Source organism: Perissodus microlepis, chromosome 12 (genome assembly GCF_051167445.1).
Source record: "Perissodus microlepis isolate ML-2025 ecotype Zambia chromosome 12, ASM5116744v1, whole genome shotgun sequence".
NCBI classification, from domain to species: domain Eukaryota; kingdom Metazoa; phylum Chordata; class Actinopteri; order Cichliformes; family Cichlidae; genus Perissodus; species Perissodus microlepis.
This window is the reverse complement of record NC_140472.1, coordinates 20,951,791-20,967,346: the sequence shown is the minus strand read 5'-3', so window position 1 is coordinate 20,967,346 and position 15,556 is coordinate 20,951,791. Positions and strand designations below refer to the sequence as shown.

General features: G+C 39.4%; 1 protein-coding gene across 4 annotated transcripts in view; it reads left to right on the top strand.

The window, feature by feature from the left end:
- The window catches only part of nipbla (NIPBL cohesin loading factor a), a 28,657-nt gene extending 14,849 nt beyond the window's left edge, over positions 1-13,808 (top strand). For all 4 annotated transcript variants that reach the window (XM_084945669.1, XM_084945671.1, XM_084945670.1 and 1 more), the window contains exons 23-49: positions 50-179; positions 290-372; positions 685-817; positions 1,118-1,261; positions 1,426-1,512; positions 1,782-2,002; positions 2,096-2,198; positions 2,281-2,379; positions 3,722-3,868; positions 4,881-5,015; positions 5,126-5,224; positions 5,355-5,408; positions 5,499-5,607; positions 5,720-5,850; positions 6,064-6,204; positions 6,318-6,411; positions 6,649-6,803; positions 7,037-7,127; positions 7,327-7,500; positions 7,676-7,866; positions 8,112-8,219; positions 8,802-9,002; positions 9,556-9,702; positions 9,798-10,183; positions 10,283-10,457; positions 12,190-12,387; positions 12,499-13,808. In XM_084945669.1, the coding sequence (XP_084801795.1) occupies positions 50-179; positions 290-372; positions 685-817; positions 1,118-1,261; positions 1,426-1,512; positions 1,782-2,002; positions 2,096-2,198; positions 2,281-2,379; positions 3,722-3,868; positions 4,881-5,015; positions 5,126-5,224; positions 5,355-5,408; positions 5,499-5,607; positions 5,720-5,850; positions 6,064-6,204; positions 6,318-6,411; positions 6,649-6,803; positions 7,037-7,127; positions 7,327-7,500; positions 7,676-7,866; positions 8,112-8,219; positions 8,802-9,002; positions 9,556-9,702; positions 9,798-10,183; positions 10,283-10,457; positions 12,190-12,387; positions 12,499-12,861 (4,099 nt within the window). In that variant the 3' untranslated portion in view covers positions 12,862-13,808. The remainder of the gene's footprint in view (positions 1-49; positions 180-289; positions 373-684; positions 818-1,117; positions 1,262-1,425; positions 1,513-1,781; positions 2,003-2,095; positions 2,199-2,280; positions 2,380-3,721; positions 3,869-4,880; positions 5,016-5,125; positions 5,225-5,354; positions 5,409-5,498; positions 5,608-5,719; positions 5,851-6,063; positions 6,205-6,317; positions 6,412-6,648; positions 6,804-7,036; positions 7,128-7,326; positions 7,501-7,675; positions 7,867-8,111; positions 8,220-8,801; positions 9,003-9,555; positions 9,703-9,797; positions 10,184-10,282; positions 10,458-12,189; positions 12,388-12,498) is intronic.
- The last annotated feature ends 1,748 nt before the right edge of the window (positions 13,809-15,556 follow it).

Genomic DNA, 15,556 nt, shown 5'->3' with positions numbered 1-15,556 from the left:
TTGTGCAATGCTAGTAAATTATGACTTATCCTGACCTTCTGTGTTTTAGGCTGAACAGTTCAGACCAGGATGGAGAACCGATGTACATCCAAATGGTAACAGCACTGGTTCTGCAGCTGATCCAGTGTGTGGTCCACCTACCCAGTGACAAAGATGTTTTTGAAGAGTATGACACCAAGGTAGGTGCACAAGCTGACATGAAAACCCATACAAACATCAGCAAATATAGTTTTATTCAATACATGCAGTCAGACACACCATTTGCTCAAGAGCTCTTTTTTGTTTTCAGGTGGATCAGGACGTGTTGATAACAAACTCTTATGAGACGGCAATGAGAACTGCGCAAAACTTCCTCTCAGTCTTCCTTAAAAAGTAATTTCAGATTGTTTTCTTCCTATTTATACTTTTTGATGACACTGTTGAATGTTGCTAAGATCCCTTTTGTCATCAGTCAACATTGAGACAAACTAGGAACGTTTTGAAGTAGCTGTAACTCTATAGGATTTTCCAGATGTATTCTGCCAGCTTGTTCAGCCGTATTAAAACTTCTGTCTTAATTCTGATCGTTGGCCGTCTGACCTTGATTATAATTGTTACCATTAATCATTTCTCATTATGCTCTCTGATTGGTCCAGTTATTTTCCTGTTATTTATCCCCTTTCTTCCTTTTTTTGCCTCCCTCAGGTGTGGCAGCAAGCAGGGAGAAGAAGATTACCGTCCATTATTTGAGAACTTTGTCCAGGACCTACTTTCAACAGTGAACAAACCAGAATGGCCTGCTGCAGAGCTGCTGCTCAGTTTGCTTGGGAGACTGCTGGTTAGCATGACTAAGATCTTTCTTTAAACTGGAAATGCAAGTATTTTTCTCAGTGTTTCCGAGAACAGACGATCCAGATTAATAGCAAGAGATGACTTTGTTAAAAGTCATGGAGGCTCCAGGAAAGCAAATGTTCCTATTTTATACAACATTTTCAAAACATTTGTGTCACAGTTGATCAAACTTGACCTCTGTGGTTTATGAAAATCAACTTTATGACAGCAGGGTTTTTTTTCGGTTTGGCTTTTAAATGAGAGTGTTCCTGTGTTCATCCATCCCTGTGCCTTTTTCTCCTATTAGGTACACCAGTTCAGTAATAAGCAGACAGAGATGGCTCTGAGAGTAGCATCTCTAGACTATCTGGGCACAGTGGCTGCACGTCTGAGGAAGGATGCAGTGACGAGCAAGATGGACCAGAGATCAATTGATCGTATCGTACAAGAGGTAAAAGGACAGCTTTGCATTTAATGATTTAGGATACTGTTTACTTGTTTTTTATGGGGACAGAAATGAGTAAAAAGCAGAAAATGTGTTCTTGCTTGATGATTTACATTCCTACCATTTGGCACAATAAACATATTTTCCCACTTATTCTTCCCCGTCTAAAGTCTCAAGGCAGCGATGAGACCCAACAGCTACAGAAGGCTCTGCTGGACTACTTGGAGGAGAACGCTGAGACAGATGCCTCACTGGTGGTGGGTATTTTCATTAGGTTGAATGTGGTGAACTCTTTAAGGTTTAGATATAAGTTTCACATTGCATTTGAACTGGCTTTTGAGGAATCTGTTGGAAACTACCATATTAATAAATCTTTCTTCTCTTAAATAAGAAGACATATCTTAAATGGTTTAAAACGGTATTTGCTCATGTTATCTCTGTGTGCAAATAAAAATGTTCCTTACTGCAAGTAATTATTTTCTTTGAATGCTATGAATGTAATACTGAGACCTGTTTTGCATTCTAGTTTGCTAGAAAGTTTTACATTGCTCAGTGGTTCCGCGATGCCACCACCGAGGCTGAAAAGTCCATGCGTAACCAGAATCCAAAGGACGAAGACTCTTCAGACGGCCCGCAACATGCCAAGGAGGTGGAAGCTACCGGAGAAATTATGCAGCGTGCTGAGAAGCGCAAGAAGTTCCTGCGCAACATCATTAAGACCACGCCAGCTCATTTCACCACACTGAAGTAAGAATGTGCGATATATCAGCAGTGTACTTTCTTTTATTTGCACAAGTGCAGTTGTGTGACTGTGCAAATCTGTAACCTGCTTCTCAACAGAATGAACTCTGACACTGTGGACTATGAAGATGCCTGTTTGATTGTGCGTTATTTGGCCTCTATGAGGCCGTTCGCCCAGAGCTTTGATATTTATTTAACACAGGTAAGAGTGTGATTTTCTTTTTAGCAAAAGCATTTCAATCCCCCCCCAGAGGGAAACATAAACATTCTTTGTTCTTTACCAGATTTTACGAGTCCTTGGAGAAAGTGCCATCGCTGTAAGGACTAAAGCCATGAAATGTCTGTCTGAGGTCGTGGCTGTTGATCCCAGCATACTGGCAAGGGTATGTCTCTATCTCTGTTTATAGTAGCAAGTGCATTAATTGTTAACATTTTTTTTTTTACTGCACATGATGCTGTCTTAACTTATATTCTTTGTATGGCTTTGCTCTTTCAAAGTGTACTTCTTATTCTGCAGCATTCTGTTCAGAAGGTATCTTGTAATTGACCCTGTGCACGAGAAAACTTCCTGGTTTGAGACCGGATGTGGGGTTGTACATTTCCGGTAGCTTTACTTTGCGGTCAATCGCTACTGCGAAGATCTACTCCAAAATCATGTCCAAAACTCAAAAACGGAAAGATCGCGTTAAGTTACAAAGAGCAGAAGGTGGGAACACTCACCGCTGTTGTGTCATAAAAAATCTAATGATCAATTTTGACGTTTAAAGAGTTTAGATCGATCAGTTGTTTACATCACTCAACACAAGCAGAACTGCATTACTGCAGCAGAAGACACATCGTCCACATTCAGAAGCACATCTCTGTATAGTGACTGGTCTTATGATTTAAACAGGCAAATGTTCAGCATTCAAACTACAGGTGAAGAATAGTCAAACCAGATGTTTCCCCGTTATGTCGATATCAGCTAGTCAAGTACACACCTACACAGCATGTTAACAAACTGTGAAAAAAGCCACACAAAAAATGAATGATTGCTGGTAACGGTTTCTATACATTAGTATTTACGAAGGGTATGTTGTGACTTACCTTCAAAATTACAGCGGTCCCTCGCTAATAACACGGTTCACCTTTCACCTCGCTGTTTCACAGATTTTTTTAGTGCAAGTTTGCACGTTTTTTTTTTACGTCACATTGTGTCCTGCGTCCTGATCGCTGCAGACGATCTCCTCCGTGACGTCTCTCCTGTACAGTACAGAATCGCTGCATCGATCGCTAGCAGTGTGACTCTGAAGTGCAGTGCTGTATGTCCACAATGTCCACGAAACGTTTTGCACCGTCAAAAAATAAAATTGGCTACTTGATTTCACCTATCGCTGGTTATTTTTAGAACATAACACCCGCGATAAACGAGGGACAGCTGAGAAATATAACATTTGAATCCCTTTTCTGTTTTGCTCTGACGCACGGGGAAAAAATATCGACAAGTCGATGAACATCATTTACAGATATATTGGGTAAATGCCCAAGACATCTATAGAAATGTAAATCGCCGCTTGATTCATTCATTTGCTTAACTTGTTTTGGACCGTAAACAGGGCGTGACTAGGACACCGGAAACAAAGCTCCCCACAGGAGTTTCCGCACCGGAAGTAGCATATGCTAACGTGCACATAGTCAATTCTTGTAGTTTGCTATATGCTGACTGATTGCTCTCTTTGTCTGCAGTCCGACATGCAGCGTGGTGTCCATGGTCGTTTAATGGACAACTCCACCAGTGTGAGAGAGGCAGCTGTAGAGCTGCTGGGCAAGTTTGTGCTCAGCAGACCCCAACTCACTGAGCAATATTACGACATGCTCATAGAGAGGATACTGGTAAGTTCTCCAGTTAGTCACTTATTCCCAGTTATGCTGTGGTTTGCATATAGGTGCTAAAGGTGCAAAAGCAAAAAACACAGCTGTGACTTCACATGCTAGGTCCATCGTGTGATGATGTCCACCACACCTTGAGTGTGACATTAGGATGCTGGGTTTAGGACTTAGTGCATTTGTCAGAATAGCTAACATTTTTCAATTCTGTACCAATTGATTGATATGGACATACCTGATGTTTTTCCATAGATAATGAGGAAAAATAGCATTAGAATTATTATTACTATAATTATTTTAGCTTTTACACTGTTTTGGCACATTCATCATTGTACTGTGGGCTTTTAGTTGCTGTGTTTTTGCTTGGCCCTTCACCTGTGCTTTCATTGTTAAGCTGTCCCTAGCACCTGCAGGATGGTTTCTTACACAGATCAATACTAGTAATACTCGTATGTCTGTTGATAAACTGCATACATGTAAATATTGTGTTTTTCTCTGATTGCTGCACACTTCTTCTGGGCTAGTAATGCGGTTGTTGGCTTGTTTTGTGTTTGGTTGGGGTTTGTTTTGTTTTGGAGGAGGGTACACCAAGTGTACATCAGAAATGTATTTCGTCTTAAAAAAAATGGTTAATAGGGCAGTTTCGGGTTTTCTATTGCGTGAGTTATTTAAATCTGTTTTCCAGCAGCAGTTTAAGATTTTAGGATTAAAAAGCACACGTGACAACATGCTGTTTGTACTAAAATTCAGGTGAACTCAAAGTCTTTCTAGTTACTCTCTGTGCTTAGCATCTGGGAAGTGAACAGTTGAGATTGTTGTCCCTGTTGTCATGGAAATGTTGAAGTGGGTTCATGAGAAGTTCACTCTTCATTACAGTCTTATTCTGCCACCTGTTGGTGAAAAAATGCTACTACACCAAATGCATACATTTCTCTTATAAACATTGTAGGAGCCTTTTTTTAAAATTCATTTTAAAAATGATACTTCAGTTTATTAATTTAATTGCTTTTTATTTTAGGACACTGGTATCAGTGTGAGAAAACGGGTGATCAAAATCCTCAGAGATATTTGTCTGGAGCAACCGACCTTCAGTAAGATTACTGAGATGTGCGTGAAGATGATCCGCAGGGTCAATGACGAGGAAGGAATTAAGGTATGGATCTGCTTACAGATGGTTGTTAAGACGTGCCTTCCATTCTTCATAGAATTCTTTGTAGATATTTATTATTTCATTTTTTTTATTATTGCATTTCTTATTTATAGAAACTGGTGAATGAGACATTCCAGAAGCTGTGGTTTACTCCAACTCCAGCCCATGACAAAGAAACCATGACCAGGAAGATTCTCAACATCACTGATGTGGTACATTTAACTGAATTACCACTTTGTTGAATGATTTAAAATTATAAATGTAAAAAAAACAGCAGGGTGTCAGTTCTCAACCAGTAGTTGATGATTGCATATTATTAATCATTTCCTCTGATGTCTTTAGGTTGCAGCCTGTCGAGACACCGGCTATGATTGGTTTGAACAGCTTCTTCAAAATGTTAGCATTTGAGCTTCATTATATAATAGATATCTGTTTTGAGATCTGCTATTGTTTAAAACCTTATAAACATTTTTCTCCTTTCTTTAGCTCCTCAAATCTGAAGAGGACGCATCATATAAGCCAGCCGAAAAGGCTTGTGTTCAGCTCGTCGACAATCTGGTTGAACACATCCTTAAATACGAGGAGTCTCTTGCAGGTATGTTTGGATATATATTGTTATATATTTAAATGTAAACATATATCCTTGCCTAAGCATTGTACTTGTACTGTAATTTTGCATGTATTGTTAACTCCTTTTCCCTCTATAGAGAACAAGGGGGTGAACTCAACACGGCTAGTGGCGTGTATCACCACCTTGTACTTGTTCAGCAAGATCAGCGCCCAGCTTATGGTCAAACATGCTATGACCATGCAACCCTACCTGACGACAAAGTGTAATGTAAGTTGTTTCAAAATTACTAACGTTTTTTTGTTCTTGAAGAGTTATTAATTTGATAATGTTTACTAGTATACTATAACTTTATATTGTTGATTTGTAAAGATAATTCAGTTGTTAAGTTAATGATTCGATTGAAAGGGAGAAGGAGTACTTTCTTGGAGTTGATTTTTCCTAATATACTTTTATAACATTCATATTTTGTTTCCCCTGCAGACTGCCAATGACTTCATGGTTATCTGTAATGTGGCAAAGATTTTGGAGCTTGTGGTTCCTCTGATGGAGCACCCCAGTGCAACTTTCCTTGCAACCATTGAAGAAGACCTCATGAAGCTCATCATCAAATATGGCATGACGGTGCGTGGCAGCAGTGTTTTAACAAGTTTATATAAGTTTGCCCAATTTAAGTATATAAGCTGTAACCAGTTTTGTTAAAGAGGTAACATGATGGTTTGTCTTCCTGTGTTCAGGTGGTCCAACACTGTGTGAGCTGTCTCGGAGCCGTTGTGAACAAAGTCACACACAACTATAAGTTTGTGTGGGCTTGCTTCAACAGATTCTATGGTGAGAGATGCTAATGCCCGGAGTAATAATGTTTGTGTTTTATAGGGATAGCATAGCTCTGCTGAAGTGCCACCTTAATCCATTCAAAAGCCAAAGAAATGTAACTATTTATATCCCACTCTTTCTTCAGAAGAGTGGATTTAGTTTAGCCACAAGTTCTCCAAAAAAAATTGCAAAAGGCCTATAAACTGGAATTTAAAAAATTCCATTCAAATGTTTTTTTTCGTCCCCTCTTAGGTGCACTTAACAGGCTGAAGGTTCAGCATCAGGAGGACCCAAACGACACAAAGTTGGTAGCAAACAAGCCTTTCCTGCTGCGATCCCTCTTCACCGTGGGTGCCCTGGCCCGACACTTTGATTTTGATCTGGAAGAGTTCAAGGGCACCACCAAGGTAGGGTAGTAGTTAATTATTAATTATTGATTAGAAATTAACATTTCAAATGAAAACTGGGTCTAAATTGGATTACAGCTTTACGTCCAGTTATCTTCTTCTTTGAGGATCTTGTCCACAACCACGATTGGCTATGATGAAGCAGCTCATTATGCAACTTTATGATTGCTGTTTAAAAAAAAATGTATGAAAATGTCTGCAGTTTCATAATTATGTGTTGACATGTTGTCAAGGTTGTTATCAAGGAGAAAGTTCTTGAGCTGCTGCTATACTTCACCAAGCATGAAGATGAGGAGGTCAAGACCAAAGCCATCATTGGCTTAGGTAAGAACATAATGTTTTTTTAATGTGATTAGACTGACTCCAGGACCTACAGTGTCATTTTACCAGCTTATAGGACTATAATATAAAGACCAGAGATGAGCAAATGATTCCCTGGCCACAGCAGGTTGAGATTATATAGAAGGATGTGTCATTTACTTATTTTTACATGTATTTGATCTTTGTTATTCTTTTCACACAGGTTTCCTTGTGATCATGCATCCCAGCCAGATGTTTATGCCTGAGGTGAAGTCTTTGTATAATGGCATCCTGGCTGACAGTGGCTCCTCAATTAACCTCAAAATTCAGATCCTCAAAAACCTCCAGACATACCTTCAGGAGGAAGACACGCGGATGCAGGAAGCAGACAGAGAATGTAAGTAGATTTGTTTTTTAAACAGCTTTTAGACGTCATCATCTATGTTCCACAGTGAATAATATGCTTGTTATAACATTTTGTCAATTCAAGTGATTTTATTACTTTACTATATAAAAATGAACATCGTCTAGAAGGGACAATCTGTATATTTTATGTTTTTTTGTACTTGTAGGGAAGAAAATGTCCAAACAAGAGGATCTGAAGGAGATGGGAGACATCTCTTCGGGGATGAGCAGCTCCATTATGCAGCTTTATTTAAAGCAGGTGTTGGAGGCTTTCTTCCACACCCAATCCAGCGTACGTCACTTTGCTCTCAACGTCATAGCTCTCACGCTCAACCAGGGTCTCATCCATCCTGTACAGGTAATTGAAAGCAAGAACTTGTCACGTGTCATTATTATATCACTATCAATAAATAGTTGTTTGTGTTTGGTCTATTGATAGCACTTTTTGTATGCAAGCATCTTAAAGCTAACCAATATTCATTAGTTTGTAGTTATTGTAAAATCACTAGTTACTTTCATTTTAATCTGTTTTCTCTTTTTTTCATGAACAGAAGTAAAATACATATGCATGTGAACTTCACTGCTTTTATCCTGTCTGTGTAGTGTGTACCTTACCTCATTGCAATGGGAACAGACCCAGAGCCCAGCATGAGGAACAAAGCAGACCAGCAGCTGGTGGAGATTGACAAGAAGTACACAGGATTCATCCACGTGAGTTGGTGTTTTTCATTTTTTCGCATTCCAGATTTAGGTCTTACCTTGTTACTTTTTGTTTTTTTTGTCGTCTTCTTTTAACCCTCTTTACCTTTAGCACAAACAGCTGCAAAAAACAACCAGAATAACAGTAATACAGTATGGACAAGATGAGCCTTAGATTTATGTGACTAAAAAATCCATCCGTGCATTTTCTTAACCGCTTGTCCAGTTCAGAGTTTTGGGGTGCTAGAGCCTATCCAGGTGTGTCAGGGTGAAAGGCAGGGTACACCCTGTACAGATCACAACATTTATTCTACCCACTGCACCATTTAATGCCAGAACAGTTTCCAGTCTCTTGAGAGATCATGTTCTGGATCTTCTGCTGTAAAGAAGATCAAAAAACATAACATTCAGGATTTTGGTCTAATCTAATGATAAATGTACCACAGCCATTCATTTATTCACTTTTCTTTTAATAAAGTGAATGTACATGATACTTTTTTAAAAAAAAAGGAACATTATCAGTACAATAATTGTTCCAGTAGTTATAGAAATGCTGTGTTTCTAACACTCGTCACCCAATATATTTTATGACAGATGAAGGCAGTTGCTGGGATGAAGATGTCATACAGTTTGCAGCAGTCCATTAATTCATCTCGTAAATCCATCATAAGAGGATTCAGACAGGACGAGACCCACTCGGCACTCTGCTCCCACCTCTTCACTATGATCCGGGGGAACCGACAACACCGGAGGGCTTTTCTCATCTCGCTGCTGAACCTCTTTGATGACAGTGCTGTGAGTTAACCAGCATTCATCTTAGCACATGTTATGACTCCTTAGTGCCAAATGGTGTTTCCTAATTAACTGTATGCAATGTAAAAAATATACTTTGAGTTCTTTGCTTTGTGGTAAGTGTAATAACTGGTGTGTTATGACAACTCTTAAGGTTAGAACTAGCCTGACATCATTATGCAAATGTAAATTAGTCTAGAAATGCCGCTGGTTACAACTAGATAGAATTACAACAAATCAGAACAACACAATGTGTACAATAATACCCATATTAGGCCAAATGTAAAGCGAGAAAAGGGAATCCAGACAAATGAAAACATGAGCTTTCAGATTCCTCTGGTTGCTGAGCTTGGATAACACTGATCTTAAAGGAAGACCTTTTTATTAAGCGACAAATGCTGAAGTTCAGTCTACAATATTACATCTTTTCTGATTTCACTATACACAGTTAACTTTTATGTATGAGCATTTGACCTCAAATTGGGTAATATTGCACTGTTATTTTGTACCAAGTGCTAACTTTTGATCAAGCTCCACATTTCTTTTCTTTCTGCAGAAGACGGACGTAAACATGCTCCTGTTTATCGCAGACAACCTTGCTTGTTTTCCATACCAGAGCCAGGAGGAGCCTCTCTTCATCATGCACCATATAGACATCACCCTGTCCGTCTCTGGCAGCAACTTGTTGCAAACCTTTAAAGAGGTGGGGAAGACCTGAGATTTATTCTTTTTTTTAAATCCAGAGAATTACACTGCTGGAACAAAAATAAATATTAATAGATTGTCCTTTCTGTCCAGCTTCTTCTAAAGGAACCAAGACGTAAGGAGAAAAAGGTCAAGAAAGAGTGGAAGAACACATCAGATGGAGAGGATGAGGAGGAAAAGATGAACTGCGACTCTTGGAGGAGTGAAGATGCAGAGAACAGCAACGGTGAGGACAATGAAGACACTGACGACGATGTGGTACGACGGCCAAAAAAGACGAAAAAACCTGTTGCAAACTCGGAGAGCTCGGAGTCCGAGTCTGATCTGGAGGATTTGGATGTGGACGATGTGGAGAAAGTAATGAGGCTCCTCCCAGATAATCCCACAGGTCTCTTGGACTTTGCAAACGCAGTTCAGGGCATTCTGCTTCTGCTGGTGCTCAAACAGCATCTGAAAAACCAATATGGATTCTCTGACAGGTTAGTAATTGTGGATTGATTTAACAAACTCAGAACATCTGCCAAAATGGGACCTTGTGACTTCTACAACTGACCAAAAAATGTTTTGTCTTCCAACAGTAAAATCCAGAAATACTCTCCAACAGAGTCAGCCAAGGTGTACGACAAGGCAGTGAACAGAAAAGGCAACATTCACTTTCACCCACGACAAACCATCGACTTTATCTCCAACAACATGGCTCACGCCACGCTGACAGATGGTGTAAAGAAGCAGATAGTCAAACAGTATCTAGATGTAAGTAACAAAGCTTAATCAGCCTGACTAAAGTGTTTTGAGTTCACTGGTTTATATTATTGTCTGTCCTCTAAGCAGTTACATACACGAGTTTAGTGTAGAATTTAATTATCACACAAAAATGTTTTTTAATAATTTTTTCTTACTTACTGAACTTACTAAAATATGAGTTTTGCCTTAAATTTGCGATTCAAACTAGAGATGGCACGATACCACATTTTATGTCCGATACCGATATTATAAATTTGGATATCTGCCGATACCGATATGAATCCGATATAGTGTATTTTTTAATCAATAAAACTGTTTTTTGTTTTTTTTAATATCTTGCTGCATTTTGTATAAGTTCATACTCAAGTTAAAAAAAAACCCCCACTAAAGCTATTCTGTTACGGCTGTATGCAAAAAATACACTGCACCCAAAATATTTCATAGTTCAGCAATACTGATCGATCTAATAAACTTAAACCTACTCCATCCTCCCTATCCTGGTATTTTAAAGAGTACTTAGCAGAAATATTAAGCAACCTAAGTAAGTAAGAGTTGCCAACTCCCAGCAAAAAAAAAAAAAAAAGGGAACCACCCCCCACCCTCGCGATGCTTAATCGACGTAATCAACTTTAATTTAATGCATGTGATAAAAAAATAAAGGCACAGAAATCAATTATTTTTCCACAATAATTAAGTAGATTCAACATCTTTCTTCAACAGAACTGCAGACTGCACAGATGGTACCTTTCCAAAGGGAAAAGTACTATAGCTTACTAGGGTATATTAGACTTAATAGTTACTATATACAGTAATGGACTACTATACATTTTACATCAGATTAAAACTTTGGGTGTAAGATTCAGATAATTATTTAATAAAAGCTAGACATTTTAAATTACAATAAGAAAGAAAAGTATGTCTTTGTGCCCCCTTTTCCCCGTTAATGCCCTATCTGGCCCCCTGGCATAACCTTGCTAGATCCGCCCCTGCACAGTTACCAGCCGTCAGCTGCGTAGAAAAGGATCCTGGTGTAGAAAGTAATATTAAATAAATTCTAACAACAGCTTATCAAGCTTAAACGTGCTGCTGTTGTTCAGCCACTGGTTTCCCCTTTCTGGTGCAAAGTCGGCCATAAACAAACAAGAGAGACGGGAGTTGCGACAGAAAAGCCGATCAGCTGATCATTGATCAGTTTCATGATTGAAGTAGCAACAGGAGATGGAGAGAGAGAAGAGGCAGTCGCTCCATAAATCGGTTGTTAAGCTTAACGTGTGAATGCTTTACAAACATTCAGAGATGAACTTACACACTTGCTTTACTTCTCTCTGGGATAACTTTCTCGGAGATGAAATGCCGGCTTGGTAGCAAGGATCCAAATGCTCAATCAGACCGCTGACAGGTCTCGCACGCCACAGCCTCTCTATCACGTGATGCATACTGCTCCAACGTGCTAAGGTTATGAGCTGAGTTACGCCATGTCGCAAGTTTTGTGAGGTGCTTTCGTGATATTTAATGGATCGGATTAGATTTTTTATTTCTCACCGATATCCGATCCAGTAATATAGGTCAGTATCGGACCGATACCGATATGTAATACCGGATCGGTCCATCTCTAATTCAAACAGACTGCAGTGAATATGAGTTTTGCCCTTTATTCAATATTTGGTTTGCAGTGTTATAACTGCTGATTAGCCTGAAGCTTCGTCTCAAAGTTGGTTTCTTGTCTTTTTACTTTTCACAGTTCAAAGTTCTGATGGAACATCTGGACCCAGATGAAGAGGATGAGGAGGGGGAAGCATCTGCCAGTGCGAACATCAGAAACAAAGCCATAAATGCTCTATTGGGAGGCTCCGGCCCCCTGTCAGGACCGAGTCCGCGCAATCAGGCCGGACCAGAGACGGATGATGATGATAGTGATGGTGACGAGAGGACCCCAGGGGTGAGATAAATGGATACACACTCTTTTTGTAAAATGCTAATTAAAAGCAATTGAGGAAATTAAGGAAATTTCTTTAAAAAAAAATTTTTTTTTGTTCTTTGCTCTCTACAGTCCTCTCGAAAGTCAAGGCGAGCAGGTGACTCCTCGGATCCTGGTCGGATGAGTGAGACAGTGGAGGTTATGGATGTGATTGCGCTTTGCTGCCCCAAATATAAAGACCGGCCGCAGATAGCTCGAGTCATCCAAAAGACCTCAAATGGGTACAGCATCCACTGGATGGCTGGTTCGTACTCGGGGCCCTGGGCAGAAGCCAAGAAACGTGATGGCCGAAAACTGGTGCCTTGGGTGGACACTATTAAGGAGTCGGACATCATTTACAAGAAGATTGCCTTGACCAGCAACCACAAACTGAGCAACAAAGTAGTACAGACTTTACGCTCACTGTATGCAGCACGGGAAGGAGGGGCTAGCTAATGGCTCCAATGTGGTGGGGTTTTTTGTTTTGTTTTTTTTCTTCTTTTTTTTTGGTTCCCCTGTTCCATTTCTACTTTATTATAAATCCTCCTCTTCACTGCTCCTGCTCCTTCTCCTCCTCCTCAACCTGCCACCTCCAACAACACAGCCAAACTTCACTGGATTCCTACCCTCCCTCTCTCCTTCCTCATTTTTGTAAGAAAACATGAGGGCAAGAATATTTGACACTACATACTTTTACATGAGTTATTCTTGCAAAAATGACACAAAACATAAGACTTATATTAGAGGGACTGCTCATGTTTCGTTTGTGTACAAGTTCAGAGGATAGAATCCTGAAGGCATTAAAGGAATAATTCATCCCGATTATCCCTTAAAAGGCTATCAGAGACGAGACCTGGAGGGAAATGTTTTGTCGACATTGTTGTGGGAGCTCCTTCGCTGTTGTGCAGCAGATTCTAGTCGCTCATTTCTACTCCCACTGTATCATAGTTTAACACGACAAAAAATTAAAATGTTTATATCTCTGAAGACAAAAAAGCTGTAAAAAAAAAAGAATAAAACCTTAAGTGAATGTTGGAAATTAGTCTTTTTGATGTTCTTATTAAAGTGTTTTTGGAGTTTATTATACTACTAGCAACCGGATGGTTTTTTCCTTTTAGCTTTTAGATATTTGAGGAAAAAAACAGATGACAAAAAACAAACAAAAAAACAAGAATTTTTATTTTTGTTCACTTTTATTTGTCCATGCTGTACAATGGCAGAGTCCTCTGAATATAATTTATTCTATTTCGAACTACGCATGCAGTATATGTGGCCTATTGCAGGAGGATATTTTGTAAATGTAGATTTTGTTGTATTAGGTCACCCTAGTAATAAGAGGAAAGGGGATTCATACCCTTTTGGTGGAACAAATACTGCAATAAATTTTCTACTTCTCTTTGTCACTTGTCTGCTCAAACTGTTGATCCAGTCTGTTCATCTTGCAAAAGTGAAGAAAATCATTGGACGGATATGACTGAGAGTCTTTACATGATGTCAGATTATAGGATTTTTGTCCAAAGGATGATCATTTTATCACAGTTTTTCCTAAAGTGTGCATAAGGTGATTTATAGTATAGTTTTTGATTTTGCTGAATCATATTATACAAACCTGTCAGACAACTTAAGTATTAGAGTCGAAAGTTGTCAGAGGACTTATCCAGTAATATGAATATTGTATTTGATTAAGTCTGGGAGATAAATATTTTTCTTATATTTTTTTAGATCTCATCCTCATGTACAAATGAAGCATTTTTACATGCATATGAGAGTGCTGCTGCCCTTACATTTGATAAGCATATATACACTATTCCACCACATCCTAAAGGTACTCTGTGGATTAAACTTTCATTTGAGTGCAATGAACTCATGTTCAAGAAAGCAGTTCGAGATGATTTGCGTTTGTGACTTGGTGCATTATTTTGCTGAAAGTGGTAAACTGATCATAAAGGGATGGACATGGTCTGCAGCGGTACTCATGTAGGCTGTGGTGTTTAAACCATGGTGGTAAAAACGGGCTCAAAGGGTGACAAGAAAATATACTATACACTATTACATTACCAGCATCCTGAACACTTGATAAAAGACAGGACGGCTCCATGCTTTCATGTTTTTTTTATCAGAAATTCTGACAACCAACTTTATCTATATAGTGCCAAATCACAACAACAGTCACCTCAATGCACTTTATATTGTAAGGAAAGTACCCTACAATAACATGGACAAAACTTCAACAATCAGATGACCCCACCTATGAGCAAGAAGTTGGCAATGGTGGGAAGGAAAAAACTACCTTTAAATGGGAAGAAACCTTTGGCAGAACCAGGCTCAAGGAGGTGCAGCTGTCTGCCAGACCACTTGGAGATGAGTGGAGGGGACAAGAGAAACGGCACGCTATGGAAGAGAGTCAAGTCGTGTTGTAATCTATAATAACTAATTAAGTTTTTTAAATAAACGCAGAAAGTGAAATGCAGCGAGTAAAGAAGAAACACTCGGTGCATCATGGGAAGCCTAGGCCCTTTCCAATCTTCTGTTGTCCAATTTTGTGCCCTTGGGAACTGTAACCCCCTTAGTATCCTGTTCTTAACTGATAGCAGTGGCACCTGGTGTTGTCTTCTGCTGTAGTGTGTAACCTATGCTGTATAGACTGTCTATGCAAACAAGCTTGTAAATAGAAAAAAATAATATTGAGTTGAACTGAGTTCCGGTTTTTGTGTGGCGTCTTGGTAAAGTTGCTCTCCTGCATACATTTCTTGTAACAAGGCATTATTTGAGTTACTGTTGCCTTCCTACCATGCCGAAGCAGTCTGGCCATTCTTTGACCTGAAATGAACTAGGCATTTTCTCTGCTGCTCACTGGATATTTTCTCTTTTTTGGACCATTCTCTGTAAACCCTACAGATGGTTTTGCGGGAAAAACCCAGCAGATCAGCTGTTTCTGAAACACGGAGCACCCTTTCTGGCACTATCAATCATGCCGTTCGGAGTCACTTATAGCACCTTTCTTTCCCATTCTGATGCTTACTTTCAACTATAGCATGTCACCTTGAGCGTGTCTACATCTAAAATATCTAAAACCTGCAGGACAGGCCTGGAGTTCCCCAATCCGATCGAATCCGTAGACGCGGCATCAATCCGAGCGGGACATTCTTGG